At 41.0% G+C, this 15260-nt stretch overlaps 1 protein-coding gene across 2 annotated transcripts in view; it reads left to right on the top strand.

Moving 5' to 3' along the window:
- The window catches only part of MEGF10 (multiple EGF like domains 10), a 179357-nt gene that overhangs the window by 124633 nt on the left and 39464 nt on the right, over positions 1 to 15260 (top strand). For both annotated transcript variants that reach the window (XM_005907538.3, XM_070374059.1), the window contains exons 9-12: positions 5187 to 5399; positions 12189 to 12363; positions 13674 to 13794; positions 14573 to 14736. In XM_005907538.3, the coding sequence (XP_005907600.1) occupies positions 5187 to 5399; positions 12189 to 12363; positions 13674 to 13794; positions 14573 to 14736 (673 nt within the window). The remainder of the gene's footprint in view (positions 1 to 5186; positions 5400 to 12188; positions 12364 to 13673; positions 13795 to 14572; positions 14737 to 15260) is intronic.

Genomic DNA, 15260 nt, shown 5'->3' with positions numbered 1-15260 from the left:
TTTCAGTGTTTGTAATGTGTCATTTACTTGAGTGATTGCATTAATTTAAACTTATAAATAGTACAGTGGAATAGTGAAAGTTGCTCAGTGGTGTCTGACTCTTTGCGACCACATGGACTATACAGTCCGTGGAATTCTCCAGGCCAGAATACTGGAGTGGGTAGCCTTTCCCTTCTCCAAGGGATCTTCCCAACCCAGGGATCTAACCCAGGTCCTTTGTATTGCAGGCAGATTCTTTACCAGCTGAGCCACAAGGGAAGCCCAAGAATACTTAAGTGGGTAGCCTATCCCTTCTCCAGCAGATCTTCCTGACCCAGAAATCAAACCAGGGTCTCCTGCATTGCAGGTGGATTCTTTACCAACTGAGCTATGAGGGAAGCCCAAACTTCTAAATGAATGTTGACAAATATAGATAAAAGTGGGAATTCCTATCTTCTTCCTAATTTTATTGAAAATGGCTCCAGTATAGTTTCCTGTTTGTTACTGGTTTCTAGTAGATGGTCTTTTTCATCTTTGAGTAGTTTTTTAAAAATCCCTGTTTTTATTAGAAACTTTTTAAGTAATATCTGTTTCGTTTCATTAATATAATTGTGTATTTTCCTTAATTTTTGATGTTATGAATTATTGGCACCTTTAGCACATGGTTTCTATAACATGTAATTGGGGTACTCAGAAAGTTTTTGTGCCCTGCTTCCTGGTTTATGATTGTGTTTTGGAAAATGAGGTTGTTAGATGAATTCTGGATCCATGTTGTATTAAAGTCTTAATATAAAAAGATGAATCAGGGCAAGAGAGGCATGGGACCAAGCAGAACCCTAAGTAATAACTCTGTGTAATATTTTTGGACACTAAAAATTTAAATATAATAGTTTTCTTGCCCTGTCTGGATTTGTCTCAAATTCAAGGAACATAAAATCAGCAAACATACAGGCAGGCTTATACTCATTTAGAACACAGGGAAAGGGGATAACAGCTAATTTTCAGGTGAATTTTTGATTTAAGGCCAGGCAGGCAAAGAGCCAGAGTAAGAGAGGAAAGTGAAGAAGGAACTTGCTTCTTAACTTGTTTTTATAACGGGTGTGTGTGTGTGTGTGTGTGTGTGTGTGTGTGTGTGTGTGATGAACTGATGACATGACTCCTGTTTCCAATTCTTCTCTGATACACGGAAACACACATACTCACAACACAATGACATCAAGCACATTTGTCAGCGTGAAAGAAACAGTGGTTATGCAACCATTTGTGGCAGGAGGTGTGGGGAAAGCAGTCCGAGGGCCAAGGGTCCTTGCCCTTTCCCCTGTTTTGAGAAGTCAGCGAAACATGACCCCTGAGGTCAGGCCAGAGGGGAGCAGGTACCACCACAGGCAGCTGGCCCAGAGTGCGCCCCGGATGTGGGAATGGCTCTCCCAGCCAGAGAGGACACAGAACAAATGAAACAGGCACCTCGTAGGCAGACAGAGCAGCTCATGGGCTGCCCACATAATAGGCTGTAGGGTTTGTGGGATGGTTTCAGAGGACGGTGTGGTGAGGAAGGGTCATGTGGCACAGCCGAGTATGATGGCTCTCAGATCCTCACAGCACTCCTTCTGAAGGGGCTGAAAGAGTGTTCTTAATGCTGATGGGTTGTCGTGGCATCACTGCACTGGGGCTTTTGATGGCCTAGCGTGGATCCATGTACATGATTGTTGCCTCTTACGTGTTAGCTGGGTAGAGAGGTCTGTGGATCAGTCATGGACTCTGTTAAAGGAAAGCCCCAGAATGTTACGCTATGCTGTGCTCTGAACCACCCTCACAGTGAAGAAGAATGTGGGCCAAGGGAGGGGAAGTCCAGAGTTATAGACAGGAATTGGGGGGATGCAGAATTGGTCTTCAACAGATGCAGTCTTTTCTGCTTCCAGTATGGAGGAAAAGCTGACTCTTTCCCAGTGTTCTTTATATAAATATTTTCCCAAGAGCAGCGGTTTCAGGGGTTTGAAAGGCAGGCAGCCGATCTATTGATCCCAGTCTGATGAGGAATGTGATTCTTTCACAGTAAATCATGGTTTGGCCCAATTATTCTGGTCATTCTGGAAGGTCATACGTAAAAGGACAAAGGAGAAAATGGGACGTGGCACCCCTTCCATGCTAACGCACTTTCTTTTCTATAAGTTCACAGTGAGATGCAATAAGATAATCAAAATGATAGTCAAACAAGTCTGTGACCCTCATTGGTTTGGGCATTAGTGTCATGTCTTACCAGATTATCACAGCTTAACGTGTGTCCGTTTTTCCAAACTCCAGGGTATTATTTCAAAAAATCTAAAAAAAAGTAAAATCAAATAGGAACATCATATTTTCATATTTCTACTGTGGCCAGTATTTATTGCTGTATTTTTATCTTCCTCTCTGCCATCTCTTAAGAAAGAAAGTATTTCCTCTTTTAGTGACTTCTAAGATTACTTTTCTTATTCCACGTGGGGCCACAAAAGCAACACTGAGGGCATAAAACTTGTTGGGAAATGATGCTTCTTTCAGAAAAATGAGCCCAAAAGGGAGGTAAGACTGCTTGACGAAGACTTTTAATTCAGCCAATGAGAAGGGTGTAATCTACTTCACCACTGGGTTTATTCTCAAGATGGAAAAGATCTACTTCTAGAAAGATATCCTACCACTTTGGTGTGGTAGGTGGCAACTAACAGGATTCCTCTTACAAGCGCAACACTGATGGAAAAGAAGCAGGATGGTGAACCAAGCTTTACTGACTACTTTCGTAAGAAAAATTCGAATGGCTTTTTGCCGTTTAAAACACAAACTTAGTAGTGTGTTTAATTATAGGTTAGAAAGGTAAATCTGGGTCATGCCCAGCTATTACGGATTTTGTTTGCTCAGAGAGAAGGAAGTCTCTGCCAAGATAGGATAGAATAGTCACACGCTCCCCTGTCTTTGGTGGCAGACGTTTTCCCGTGCTTCCCATGACTCTCCTGTTCCCCATTTTTAGAGCTGTGCTTTTCCCCAAGTTAAAATCCTGGAGTCCAAAATGTAGCATTTGGGTTTCTTTTAGTAATATGATTTACCTTAAGCATAACTTTTTCTTTTTTTCTGGTATTGCCTTGCAAGGACAGACAGGTTGCCAAACCGTCTTGTCAACCTTTGGCGGAGCCATGAAGAGGCCCGATGATTGACCGACAGCATTTCTTCCTCCAAAGTTTACATTTTGGGGAGTAAACTAAGTGACTTGGCTTAGTAAAGCTGCTTAGAAGTTAAAAATAGAGTGCCTTTAAAAAACACTCTGGTCTAAAAATAGGTACACACATCTGATTTTATGCTAAATGAACTTAGTTCAATTACTCCAGAACTCTAATGCATTGTTGAGTGAGTGATTTGAAGACTTTGCCTATTGAAAAAAAAGTCTACAGTCTGTGAAACCAAATTTGCAAGAGTCCCTTTTCCCTAAACATGTCAGAGCCAGAGTTAACCAGAAAAATATCAAAGAGTTCTCAAGATTTATCCTCTGCTCTAAACTAGAATCCTATCCAGCCCTGGTATTGTTAGTCCCCACACCCTATCATTAAAAATATGCAAAGCCTTGTGGAAAATGTTTGCTTTTCAGCCCCTTTCCTGTTGCTTTGAAGTCTGCTTGGATTCATTATTGTGCACTTGCTGCTTGCCTTGTACCCATCTGAAAAAATGCAGTGCTGACCTACATTTTTGACTCTGGGTCTGGCATGACTTGAGAGCCACATGGGAAGTGGCTGCTGAGACTCACAAAGAGTACTCTGCTTGTGGCAGCACTCTGGCTAAGCAAGACTCCGGCTGCCTTTCCCTTGGCAGAAAGCACTCCTTCTGCTGCAGAAAATCCTATCAAGTCACCTTGCCTGGTCAGAAAGAAAAAGCTGGCCCAATAGCAGGGCATACGCTCCATGGAGCCATGAGGATTTTCTCTTCTTGAGTCCCTCCAGCAACTCGGCTTCCCACCCGATCTGACTTACCCACAGCATATCCTCATGCCACAATCTAAGGCCATTTTTTAAAAGAAAATAAGGTGGATTTTTGAGATATGATTTTTTTTTCCCTTGCTGTTTGGTAGCCCTTCTTCCCAAAAGGACAAAACCCCACTTAATAAAAATGTTGTGTTCGGGGAACTCACAGTCTCTCTACCGCCTCCTGGCAGGAGTTCCCCAGGTTGAAATTGAGGACACCTGATTTCAACAGCTCAGATTTTCCCAAAGTCCTCCCAAAGGAGGACTTTCTTTGTCAAGTTGCAAAACTTTCTGAATAAGGAGCAGTTATTGCCATTCAGCTTTGAAAAGATAGACACGTGGCTGAGGTTAAAAATTAACATCAACATAAAAGCCAAGAGAATTAACATTTTGTTTCGAATTTGCTCCAAAGTTTTCACTTTGAAATGGGGAAAGCATGTATTTTATTTAAGAATAGTTAATTTACAATGTTGTGTTAGTTTCAAGTGAACAACAAAGTGATGCAGTTATACATACATATTCTTTTTCAGATTCTTTTCCATTTTAGGTTATTAAAAGATACTGAGTATAGTTCCCCATGCTGTATATAGTAGGTCCTGATGTTTACATATATTGAATATAGTAGTGTGTATCTGTTAACACCAAACTCCTAATTTATCTCCCTCTACCCACGACCCACTTTGGTAACCATAAGTTTGTTTTTTGTGTGTATGAGTCAGTTCCTGTTTTGTAAATAAATTCATTTATGTCATTTGTTTAGATTCCATATGTAGGTGGTATTATATGATGTTTGTCTTTCTCTGACTTACTTTACTCAACATGATAATATCCAGGTCCATCCATGTTTGCTGCAAATGGCATTATTTCATTTTTTGAGAGAGAGCATATGTTTTAATTCTCTAATAATGGGCTGGGGCTCACACTTGGGCAATTCATTTTCTCTCTTTCCTGGTATCTACTAAAGGGCTATGTATACCTTTAGCAAGGACTAGGTATAAAACATGCTTCCCATCCCAAATTCATATTTTGTTTTTGATTTTACTATTTCTTTAAACAGGTTATATGACTGTTACCATTATAATTTTTCTTAATGCTTTTCATATCTGTGATGGGACAATCACTAAGTAAATATGAAATCCAAAAAGGATCTAAGTGTGTTATACAACAAAACGTGTTTATTTTCACAAGGCACTGATTAATCTTACACTCCCATCTCCTGCATGACAGGTGCCAGGATGAGTGTCCCGTTGGCACCTACGGAGTTCACTGTGCGGAGACCTGCCAGTGTGTCAATGGAGGAAAGTGTTACCATGTGAGTGGCTCCTGCCTCTGCGAAGCAGGTTTTTCTGGTGACCGCTGTGAAGCGCGCCTGTGTCCAGAAGGACTCTATGGCATCAGATGTGACAAGCGGTGTCCCTGCCATGTGGACAACACTCTCAGGTGAGGGTCAGCTGCCCCTGGAGTGATGTGTTCTGTTAAAGTTTTCACTACAGGATCCCTGATGATTCAGGTGGTAAAGAATCCACCTGCAATGCAAGAGACTCAGGTTCGATCCTTGGGTTAGGATGATCTCCTGGAGGAGGAAATGGCAACCCACTCCAATATTCTTGCCTGGAGAATTTCATGGACAGAGCAGCCTATCAGGCTACAGTCCATGGGGTCACAAACAGTCGGACACGACTGAGTGACTAACACACACTATCCACTATTTAGAAGGAGGGATCGGCAGAGATATTCCCATCCTGAGACCCTTCCTGCCTCTGGATCATCCTGGGCAGGAACCACTCAGTATATGGAAGACTTTTATACCCAGTGATCCAAGTCAAAAGTGCTGAAGTTGTTATGGCTGTGGATATGAAATCCTATTCTCTGTTAATGACCACTGGAAAAAATTAAACTTGCTGAGGTTAGTACAATGTTTCCCTAAGAGAGGGATTCTGTGACATTCCCTTAGCAGCCAAGACGCAATGAGAGACATAGGTTAAGCCCAGTTGGGTATGTATAACCATCACAGAATGATTCTCATGGCGGCCTCTTTACTCAAAGTCTGTATAAGGCAGGAAGTGTGGAAGTTTTGAGAAAGTGCTTCACTTGTGGTTGTCACATGTGAGATGTGTGTTCAGAACTGATTACTTGAACACAGAACTCACAGGGGTCTTTTAAAGGCGCAAAAATCTCTTGAAGAACTTAAGAACAGGAAACCAAAATCCCACCCACTTTACTGTACTTTGTCTGCCCCTGAAAATGTCTTTCCAACCATTTCTTCCTCTGCCTCCCCCAAGGACCAGATACACATCACTTAGAATTCTGGGCCTCGCTTACATACTGCTGGAAAAGTTGAGTTTGACTATAATGTGGTACATTATATAGCAGTTCGGATGATACCAGGATTACTTTTATTTGCATTCAGCACAACTGTTACTTCATTTATGCTTCTGAAAGATAACTTGTGGTCACATTAAATCTCAAATGGACTAAAGTTAAAAGTAAATAGAAGGCTGTAGTTGGTCTCTTCTTTAAACCATTGTTGGGAGCAAAAAAAAAAAAAAAAAAGACTTTGCAGTGTGTGCATGCACTGAAATACATTTTAGTGGGCATATTAAAGAAGTGCATTCTTAATGTGTCTCCAGCAGTTAGCAAGCTTCTTTAGTCAATTTCTGGCCTTCTTCATTGGGAAATATCACCATCTTTACAGGACAGGTTAAATAAACATTTGGGAGAGTAAAAATGAATAGTCTCTACAGGATTTTGGTTGTTTTTCAACTCTCCAGTGTTGAATTTTGGCTGCCTTTCCTGCAATGTAAGGTTTGTCCCAACAAAAGGTAATTCTCATTAGAAATAGCTAAGGATTTTTTAATGCCAGTGTGCTCTTTCATTGAATGTAGATACAGTCTGAAATCAAATAGATTAATAAACCTATACAAAGGATCTCTGCTTTGAGAAGAATTGGAGAAGCAGAGGAAATGTTGATTTTGCTGAAATTAGTTATCATAATAGTAGATGCAGGGTACAAGTTGACAGTTATTTGATTGATGTCAATACTGTATAATTTTGACATAGGTCATGTGTACCTAAACACATATGCTTTAACAAAGAAGTAAATGAACTTATTTGTTAGGTACATAGATCAAAAGAACACTAAAATCTGTCTAATAATATAACAGATAATCAGAAGATCAAAGACCGTTAGCCTATGAAGTGCTTCCCTAAATAATAAAAGCTATTTTAAAAGATTAACTTGTACAAATTCCTATTAAAACCAATTGACAATTGATTATATGACTCTTGTCTTCTTGAATTCATAGTTGGAGCCACCCTTCTACTCTTAAATCTAGGACTTCTATGTGAAATTCCTGAAAACACAAAGTTCCTTTGAACCAAAAGGCATAGTATCTTTGTATTAATTCAAAGTTTAGCCTACCATTTAGTCAGACAAGAGTATAGCTTGCTATTGCATAATACATGATGTCTATCCTAAAATCCTTTGTTATAAATAATGAGATAACTAATGAAATCAGAACTATTATTTTATAGTATCTTTAGGTAAATTTTGAGTTCTATGAATGTTCACATATTGACATATATGGAAGCCATATATTTGAGTAAGGGTTTGTATCAGTTAGTTTTGCTGTATAAAACAACAACAACAAAAAAGCCTATCCCAAACTTAGGGATTTAAAACAACATTTATTTATTAGCTGATGATTTCTTGCTTGACTCCTTGGGTTGGGCTCAGCTTGGTGGTTCTTCTGGTGGTCTGTGTGTATTCAGTTGGCAGATCAACTAGAGGCTGGAATTCCTGTGTTGCTCACATGTCTAGTATTTGGCTGAGTGATGGGAGTGACTGAGCCATATGTCCCCAGTAATCTAGCACATTAGCCTGAGCTTCTGTACATGGTAACTGTCTTCTCAACAACTGTAAGAGACAGGGCAAGCCCCAACATGCAAATGCTTTTCAAACCTTTGGTTATACCACATTTGCTAATGTCTCTCCAGACAGAGAAGGCATCATAACCAAGTCCAGCTTCCTTATACTCTACCTCTTAGGGGGTGGAGTTACAATGCATCTGTAACCATTTTTATTTTTCAAGCTATCATAAGGTTGAAATGAATTTAAGTATATTTATAAGTGATGTTAGTATTTTGAATTACAGTACTATTATAGAGCCTAAGGGCATTCTCTGTGACCAGGAATTCTTAAAACTGACTTTTGTAGTGGAAATAATTTTGAATAGGAAAACAAAATTCAAGATTCACTGAGATTCCACATGAGATATGTATATTAGCTCTTGTTAATAAGGACATTTAATAGCTGTGGGCAATCAGGATGTGCATACTTGCAAATGCCACCTAATTGTCATATATTTGAGCATTAATAATATCTAAGGAAATGAATACAAGGAAGTTCAGTGACTCTTTCTATTTTTGCCAACATTATATTGGATACCTGTAATAATTGAACTGTTAAGTTGAAAAATTTACTAGAATGTTTTAATCTAGTAATATATATAAATGTATAAAATGGTAGGTATTCCTATCTGTGTATAATCCAATTTCCATATTACACAAAGCAATCTGTTGTTTAGAAAGAAATCAGGTAGGAGGATATTACCCTTCCACCTCCACTCTGCTCCTCTAACAACGACACGTAAATCTCATTACCAATTAAGCTGCCTGCATGAGAGCCCATCAAATGCCTCCAAAGTGCTCTAGTTTCCTACATGTAATTACAAATTGCAGAATACTAATTTTGGTGTCAATCAATCTGAGAACCAGTGTGCTGCACTAATACTCACCGGGGGGCATTGAATATCAATTTCTCTGTCTGCCTCTAGCTTAGGTCAATTCCCTATCCCTGAATTGTCTATTCTGTTTAACATTTATATCTATACCATGTATGTTGTTTTTGGACTTTTATTATTGAGTAACATTTCCTACCAAAATATGTCCTTTTTAAAAATAGTATCTATCTTAAGGTAAGCTACTTTAACCAGTTCACCATTTGGAATATTTCTTTTTTGTAATATGTAGGGCCTTGCTAAAATAAAATTAAATTTGTCCCTGCTTTTTGCACAATTTAGGCTTCTATTGGTCCTAATAATAACCCTTTTAACTGTGCAAAATCCTAAGTTTTAACAATTCCTTTTCATATCTAGCCCTTCTATCAGACTGCTATCAAATTTCCTTTTCCTTTGGTGTGGAGACAAAGAAAGAAATCGGGGTTCAAGTTTGATTCTGCCATTACCTGCACGAGACTTGGAATAATTAGTACCTCTTTCCAGGTCTCTGTTCCCTCATTTAAAAAATAGAGTCATACCTAACATTGTGAGCATTAAATGAAATCATCCACAGGGATTGCTTAGCATGGTGTTAGCATACATTCAGCGCTGGTCTGTACATCCGCTTGCAGTGTCATCATAAATGTCACTTAAATGACTGTTCCCTGCAATTAATGGTGATTCCTTTTAAGCTATAAAGTTGAGATTTTAAAAACTAATTTTAGGGGACATCTGGCCTTTGTATGCAGACATACAGACTATATTTTAACAAGGCTGGATGATTTGGAGAGATCAGGGGAGGCAGATTCTGCGCCCTGCCCCCCACCCCGCCGACACACACAGTCAACTCTGATGTTTTCACCTGTTCACTCAATCTGTGTTTACCATGGGCCTACTGTATGATAACGAAACACAATTCTCATTCTTCTGGAGCTCGAAGCCTAGAGGGGAAGGGAGACAAGGGAAGGACTGTAAGAATAAGCATAAGATTACAGATCTTGACAAGTGAGATGAGCAGAGGGCAATGAAAGAGAATAACAGGAGATTCCTAACTGAAATGTGCTTGGTCGGGGAAGGCCTATCTAAGGAAGAGAGATTTAAACTGGGCCTGGAAGGATAAGATTGAGAGATGGAGGCCAGGAGTTGGGAGATGGCATTCCTGGCACATGAAATAGCCCATGTGAAGCCCTTAACTTTGAAAAAGTTCAATGCTTTTACAAAATAAAAGAAATCTATTGCAGTTGAACATAGTAATAAAGAAAGAGAATAATGATGAAAGAAAAGATTGAAAAGTAAGCAGTGACCAGTTGATGAAGGCCTGTGGGCTGGGTTTCAGTTTAGTTCAGTTGCTCAGTCATGTCCAACTCATTGCAACCTCATGCACTGCAGCACGCCAGGCTTCCCTGTCCATCACCAGCTCCTAAGGTCATCATTTATCCGATGTCTCAGATATATGTCTCAGAACTGTTTGGTTTAGGTCTGTTGTCCCAATGTAATTATTAGTAACTTTCTCTTCATTCTTAAAAATGCCCTGGTTTAGACAGTAAATAATTTTCACTCTAGCTATATTAAACAGTATGCATTTTACTCTGAGTGTAGGCTTCTAAGGGAGCCTTTGAAGAATTTTAAGGAAGGTGATACCATATGATCTGTTTTTTAGTTGATGATTCATGAGTGAACACAGGGAGGAAGATTGAAAAGCTCTTCAGGAGTGGAGCAGACAGATGCCCTTGCCTTGGAGTAGGATGGTGACTCTGAAGATGAAGAGATATGGATAGAGTCAAGATATATTGTGGAGTTAGAATGGTTAGGTCCTAGTGATGAAGGCAATATAGGAGGTGAGAGAGAGAGTTATTAAGAATAACTGAGGTTTTTAACTTAAACTACTGAGTGGCTGGTTGGTTCCATTGCTTTTGTGGAAAGAGGGCTTCCCTAGTGGCTCAGATGGTAAAGTGTCTGTCTGCAATGCAGGAGACCCGGGTTTGATCCCTGGGTTGGGAAGGTCCCCTGGAGAAGGAAATGGCAGCCCACTCCAGTATTCTTGCCTGGAAAATCCCACGGACCCGGAGCCTGGTAGGCTACTGTCCATGGGGTTGCAAAGAGTCGGACACGACTGAGTGACTTCACTTTCACTTTCAATGGAGAGGAAACACTGAGTGAGGAATGAAGAAAGGGGAGAGCCAGGGCTCCATGTTTAATGGGTTAAGTTTGAGAAGCCATGGAGATGTTGGGTGTTTTGCCCAATGATAAATACCAGATAGATACATCTCAGCAATTCTAAGAAGATTTGAGATTCAGACCTTGTTTTTGGAATCAAATCTTCTGTACCCAAGAAACCATCTTATATATAGGGTTGTGCTTGGATATTCCTTCATTCCATGTTTCCCGAGTCATGCTTGTGATGGAAGCCTAAGCCTTTGTTTATGGGCACTTAGTTGCAACAGGGGTCCAAAAGCATATTTAAATAAATTTCTGAAAATGAGTAGCAAGCTATCTAACCCACAGCCAATTTCTTTAAGAAAAAGATAGGAAATGAGATAAGGTGTGGCGAGACCCTCATTCGACAGATTAGGATGTCAGGCCCAGGGAGGTTATGTGCTTTCACTGTGGTTGGCCAGGCTGTGGGAGAGCTGGAATTTACAGCCTCAGTCCTTATCCCTTCCAGGTCATGGTTCTTTGCAGAAAATCTGTTAACAGTCCTCTGGTGAGAGGTCATTTAGCAGATGTCTAGATGAGACAGTGGGTTTTGTTACGGCCCAAGTTAAGGGGAGGGTTTTATCTCCATTAGGGGAGGAAGACCATCTTCAACAGTCTTCCAGTTGTGAGCAGAGCTGGTTTGATTGTTCAGATTTTCCTTTGGCGAGAAGCACATGTGTTTTGAGCCATACAGAGCACCCTATTGTGTGAGCCTCGTTAACCCGTGCCTCAGCACAGCTGATGTGTCCATTTGCTGTGGAATGACAGCTGGCTGCCTGGCCCATCAATGTGGCTGCCGTTTCAGGTAGAGACAGCTGCTCCGCCACCAGGTATGGGGACCTGAGAGAAGTAGGCTAGGCTGGAAAGGTCACTGCTTCTGGGGTTCCTTGGACATGACCCTTGCTAACTGACTTGGTGGTGTTTGTTGGATGGAGTTCTTCAGATCGTCTTATCTAGTTGACCTCTTATTGTATTAGTGCTTTCACTTGACAAAAATTAAAATGAGTTTCAGACAAAGGGACACAGTTACAAGAGTCATCCTGCTAGAGCATGATGCTGATTTCATGCAACATTTGTGGTACCAGTCAGGTTTCAGCCGATTAATTAAACCATATCAAGCCTGAGAATGAAGTTTAAATTGTTATGTATGGAATTACCAACACATTTCGTGATCATGGCTAGAGCAACATTTGTACAAGCCTTGGGTGTCATGTTTACCCATGAGTGACTTGCTCTTTTCATCCACATCCCTCAGCTGTCACCCCATGTCTGGAGAGTGTGCCTGCAAGCCAGGCTGGTCGGGACTCTACTGTAATGAGACGTGTTCTCCTGGATTCTATGGGGAAGCTTGCCAACAGATCTGCAGCTGCCAGAATGGGGCTGACTGTGACAGTGTGACAGGAAAGTGCATCTGTGCCCCAGGATTCAAAGTGAGTGGCTTGGGCTACTTCCAGAGAAGGAGGAGAGGAGGGGTGCAGCTTGGAGCACATCGATACCATGATTTATATGACCTTTCTCTGAAGTCCAGTGAATGTGCTAAAAACCAATTGCATCATTAACAAGGAAGAAAATAAAGAGAAAAAAAATAATAAGAGGTATAAGTAATTACTTGAGAATGATGCCTGGGCAAGCTGGTGAAACTCTAAAGTGGCATTAATATTTAATAATTTAATTAATATGTATCATGAAGTAAGATGTAATTATTCCTTATGTAACTATGTAATTATCTCATCATGTAGATAATTTATAGGCAGCAAAGAAATTACTTTTCCAAATAGGATATGTTTTATTGTCCACAGTTTATGTTTTAATTCCATGCAATTTGAAGGCATAGTTAGCATTTATTATGTATTAACAGCCAAGGATTAGTAGTATGTAAATTTTTCAGTCCCTTTGAGAATCCAGACCTTTCAAATATGCCTATAAGCTCATAGAGCAGAATTTTGCTAGTTTTCAGGATTTCTTAGCCACAGATTAGTAATTTTTGTTTTAAAGGAAAATGGGCTGCTGTTGAATTATTTTCTCCCATTTTAAAGAGAACATTAAACTGTGAAGAATGTTGATGACTATTCCAGAGCATATAATATAGAACAAGTGGGTCACAAAGTCTCAGAGCTGAGATCTTTACAGGGTTTTCTAAGCTGGGTCACAATGCTTTGGTTGAGCCCTTGAATTAGCCTTAAGAGTCTCTTTGTCTCTTCTGCTTTTAAAGGAGGTGACCTCCAGTCACCTTCGGTGACCAACTTCTGTGTTTAATGCTCCCTGTCAGATAATAAATTGAATCATGCTGCAGGCTAAATGTGTTCTGTTTCTTTGCCTTACCTACTGATCATATTACATATTATATAAAGCAGTCTAGGAATCATTGCAATTTAATGTATAGTTCATATTTATGTTTATTTATAGACAATAATTTTACAGCTGCAGTTTGTTGTTCTATATCTACTTGTATGAGCAAGGACAGAGGATTTTGTGTTTGCTACCTAGGGAAAGTAATGAAGGCAGCAGGGTTTTGGGGTCATATTCAATACTTGTATCCTAAATATAGGCCAGGTGGCACTGCCCTTGAATATGTACAGTTTGTACATCTGAATAGTTATAAAACTCTTTAAAAAAATACAGTGTGTTAAAATGAGAGAGAGAGTATAATCAGCACAGCCAAGATATATTTTTGTATATTTGTGTTGGCCCTATTTCAGGTGGTCAAACTGCATGCATTTTCCTATTTGCGCTTGTCTAGGGAATTGACTGCTCCATCCCATGCCCTCTGGGGACCTATGGGATAAACTGTTCCTCGCTCTGCAGCTGTAAAAATGACGCTGTCTGCTCTCCTGTGGATGGATCTTGTACTTGCAATGCAGGTGAGTGGGTGAATGAGTCTGTTATCTGATCCCGGTCCTGTTAGCTCCTAAAGACACAGGAAAGAAACCTTAACCAGGATTCCAGCTCCAGCTTTGCCAAAATACAGTGACTGAACTCAGCAAAGACCCTTACCCAGGAAGGGCTCTCCTGCTTTCCAGAGTCAAGGGGAGAGGCTTCTGTGAGATGATCTCTGAAGTTGCTGCCAGCTCCAAAATCTATGAGTCTCTGTGATTTGGGGAAGAGTAAGCAAGCAGAACTGTGTCGGTGCCCCTAAATCCATTGGCCTGGAGTCCTGACAAGAGATGCAGTCAAGCACCTGATTGTACATGGGGGCCAGAGCATCTTTATCCATAGTTTCTGCAGCAGCCAGCGTTGTGGACACTCACTGTTCATGGTTCATGGGGTCCTGCTTTAAAGATGGGGATGTTCTTTCAAACGCACTTTCCTTTTCCTTCCCATATAAATATTTTATTTCCTGACCTGCACAAAACTCTGCACCCCACAGTGTGCATGACCGCATGTTAGACAGTGAGGTACCCCCAACTTGATCTCTCTTCCCCCAGTAGCCCAATGGTGCTTCTCGCTTGACAGCTGTGTTGGTGCTCTGGTTCAGTTCTGAGAAAGGCTTTACGCGGCAGAGCCATGCTCCCTGCGCTAGGGCAGGGGCCCTGCTGCCCACCTCCAAGGTGTTTCTAAAGGGAAGTGTGGCTGGGAGAGGCTGGCCAGCTCCGTGCTGCCTTTGTTTGTTCACGTGCCCTGGCACTTTTGTCACGGCAGGCTGGCACGGGGTGGACTGCTCCATCAGCTGCCCCAGTGGCACCTGGGGCTTTGGCTGCAACTTAACATGCCAGTGTCTCAACGGTGGAGCCTGCAACACCCTGGATGGGACCTGCACCTGTGCACCTGGATGGCGTGGGGAGAAATGTGAATTTCCCTGCCAGGTATGACTCCTCTGGGAGGGCCGGGAGGATCCGATGGCAGCTTATTTTCTGCAGACTTCATGATTTAAAGTCCTTTATTGTGAACCAAACTAGAGTCACTGTAGAAGAATTGAGATGTTTGAACTCAGAGTGGATACAGGGTGAGAAGAGGGAAAGATGCAGAAATTGGTTAGGCAGCTTTGTGAGAATCCTTTTTATCCTCTCTCTCCTAGTTCCTCCCACCTCTCCCCTCTGTTTTCTCTGTTCTAATATACCCATCTCTTCATGGCAACCAGTCATCAGTATTTGTCAAACATCCAGTGTATGCCTGTCAACTCTCCAAACATTGTGTTTCCATTATAATGGAAATCCCCCAGCCTTTGGGGTGGAAAGTGGCAGGGCATTGAAAGGAGGGTGGTGATGGTGTCACAGAAGGGTTCAATGAGGTGGTGAAAGGTTTGGAAACAGCCGTCTTTTAGCACAAATATCTCTGGAGTCACCCAGATCTCCATAGATTTCCATGGTTCAATGCTGACTCCCTCCCC

Source organism: Bos mutus, chromosome 7 (genome assembly GCF_027580195.1).
Source record: "Bos mutus isolate GX-2022 chromosome 7, NWIPB_WYAK_1.1, whole genome shotgun sequence".
Taxonomy (NCBI): Eukaryota; Metazoa; Chordata; class Mammalia; order Artiodactyla; family Bovidae; genus Bos; species Bos mutus.
This window is presented reverse-complemented; position numbering and strand designations above follow the sequence as displayed.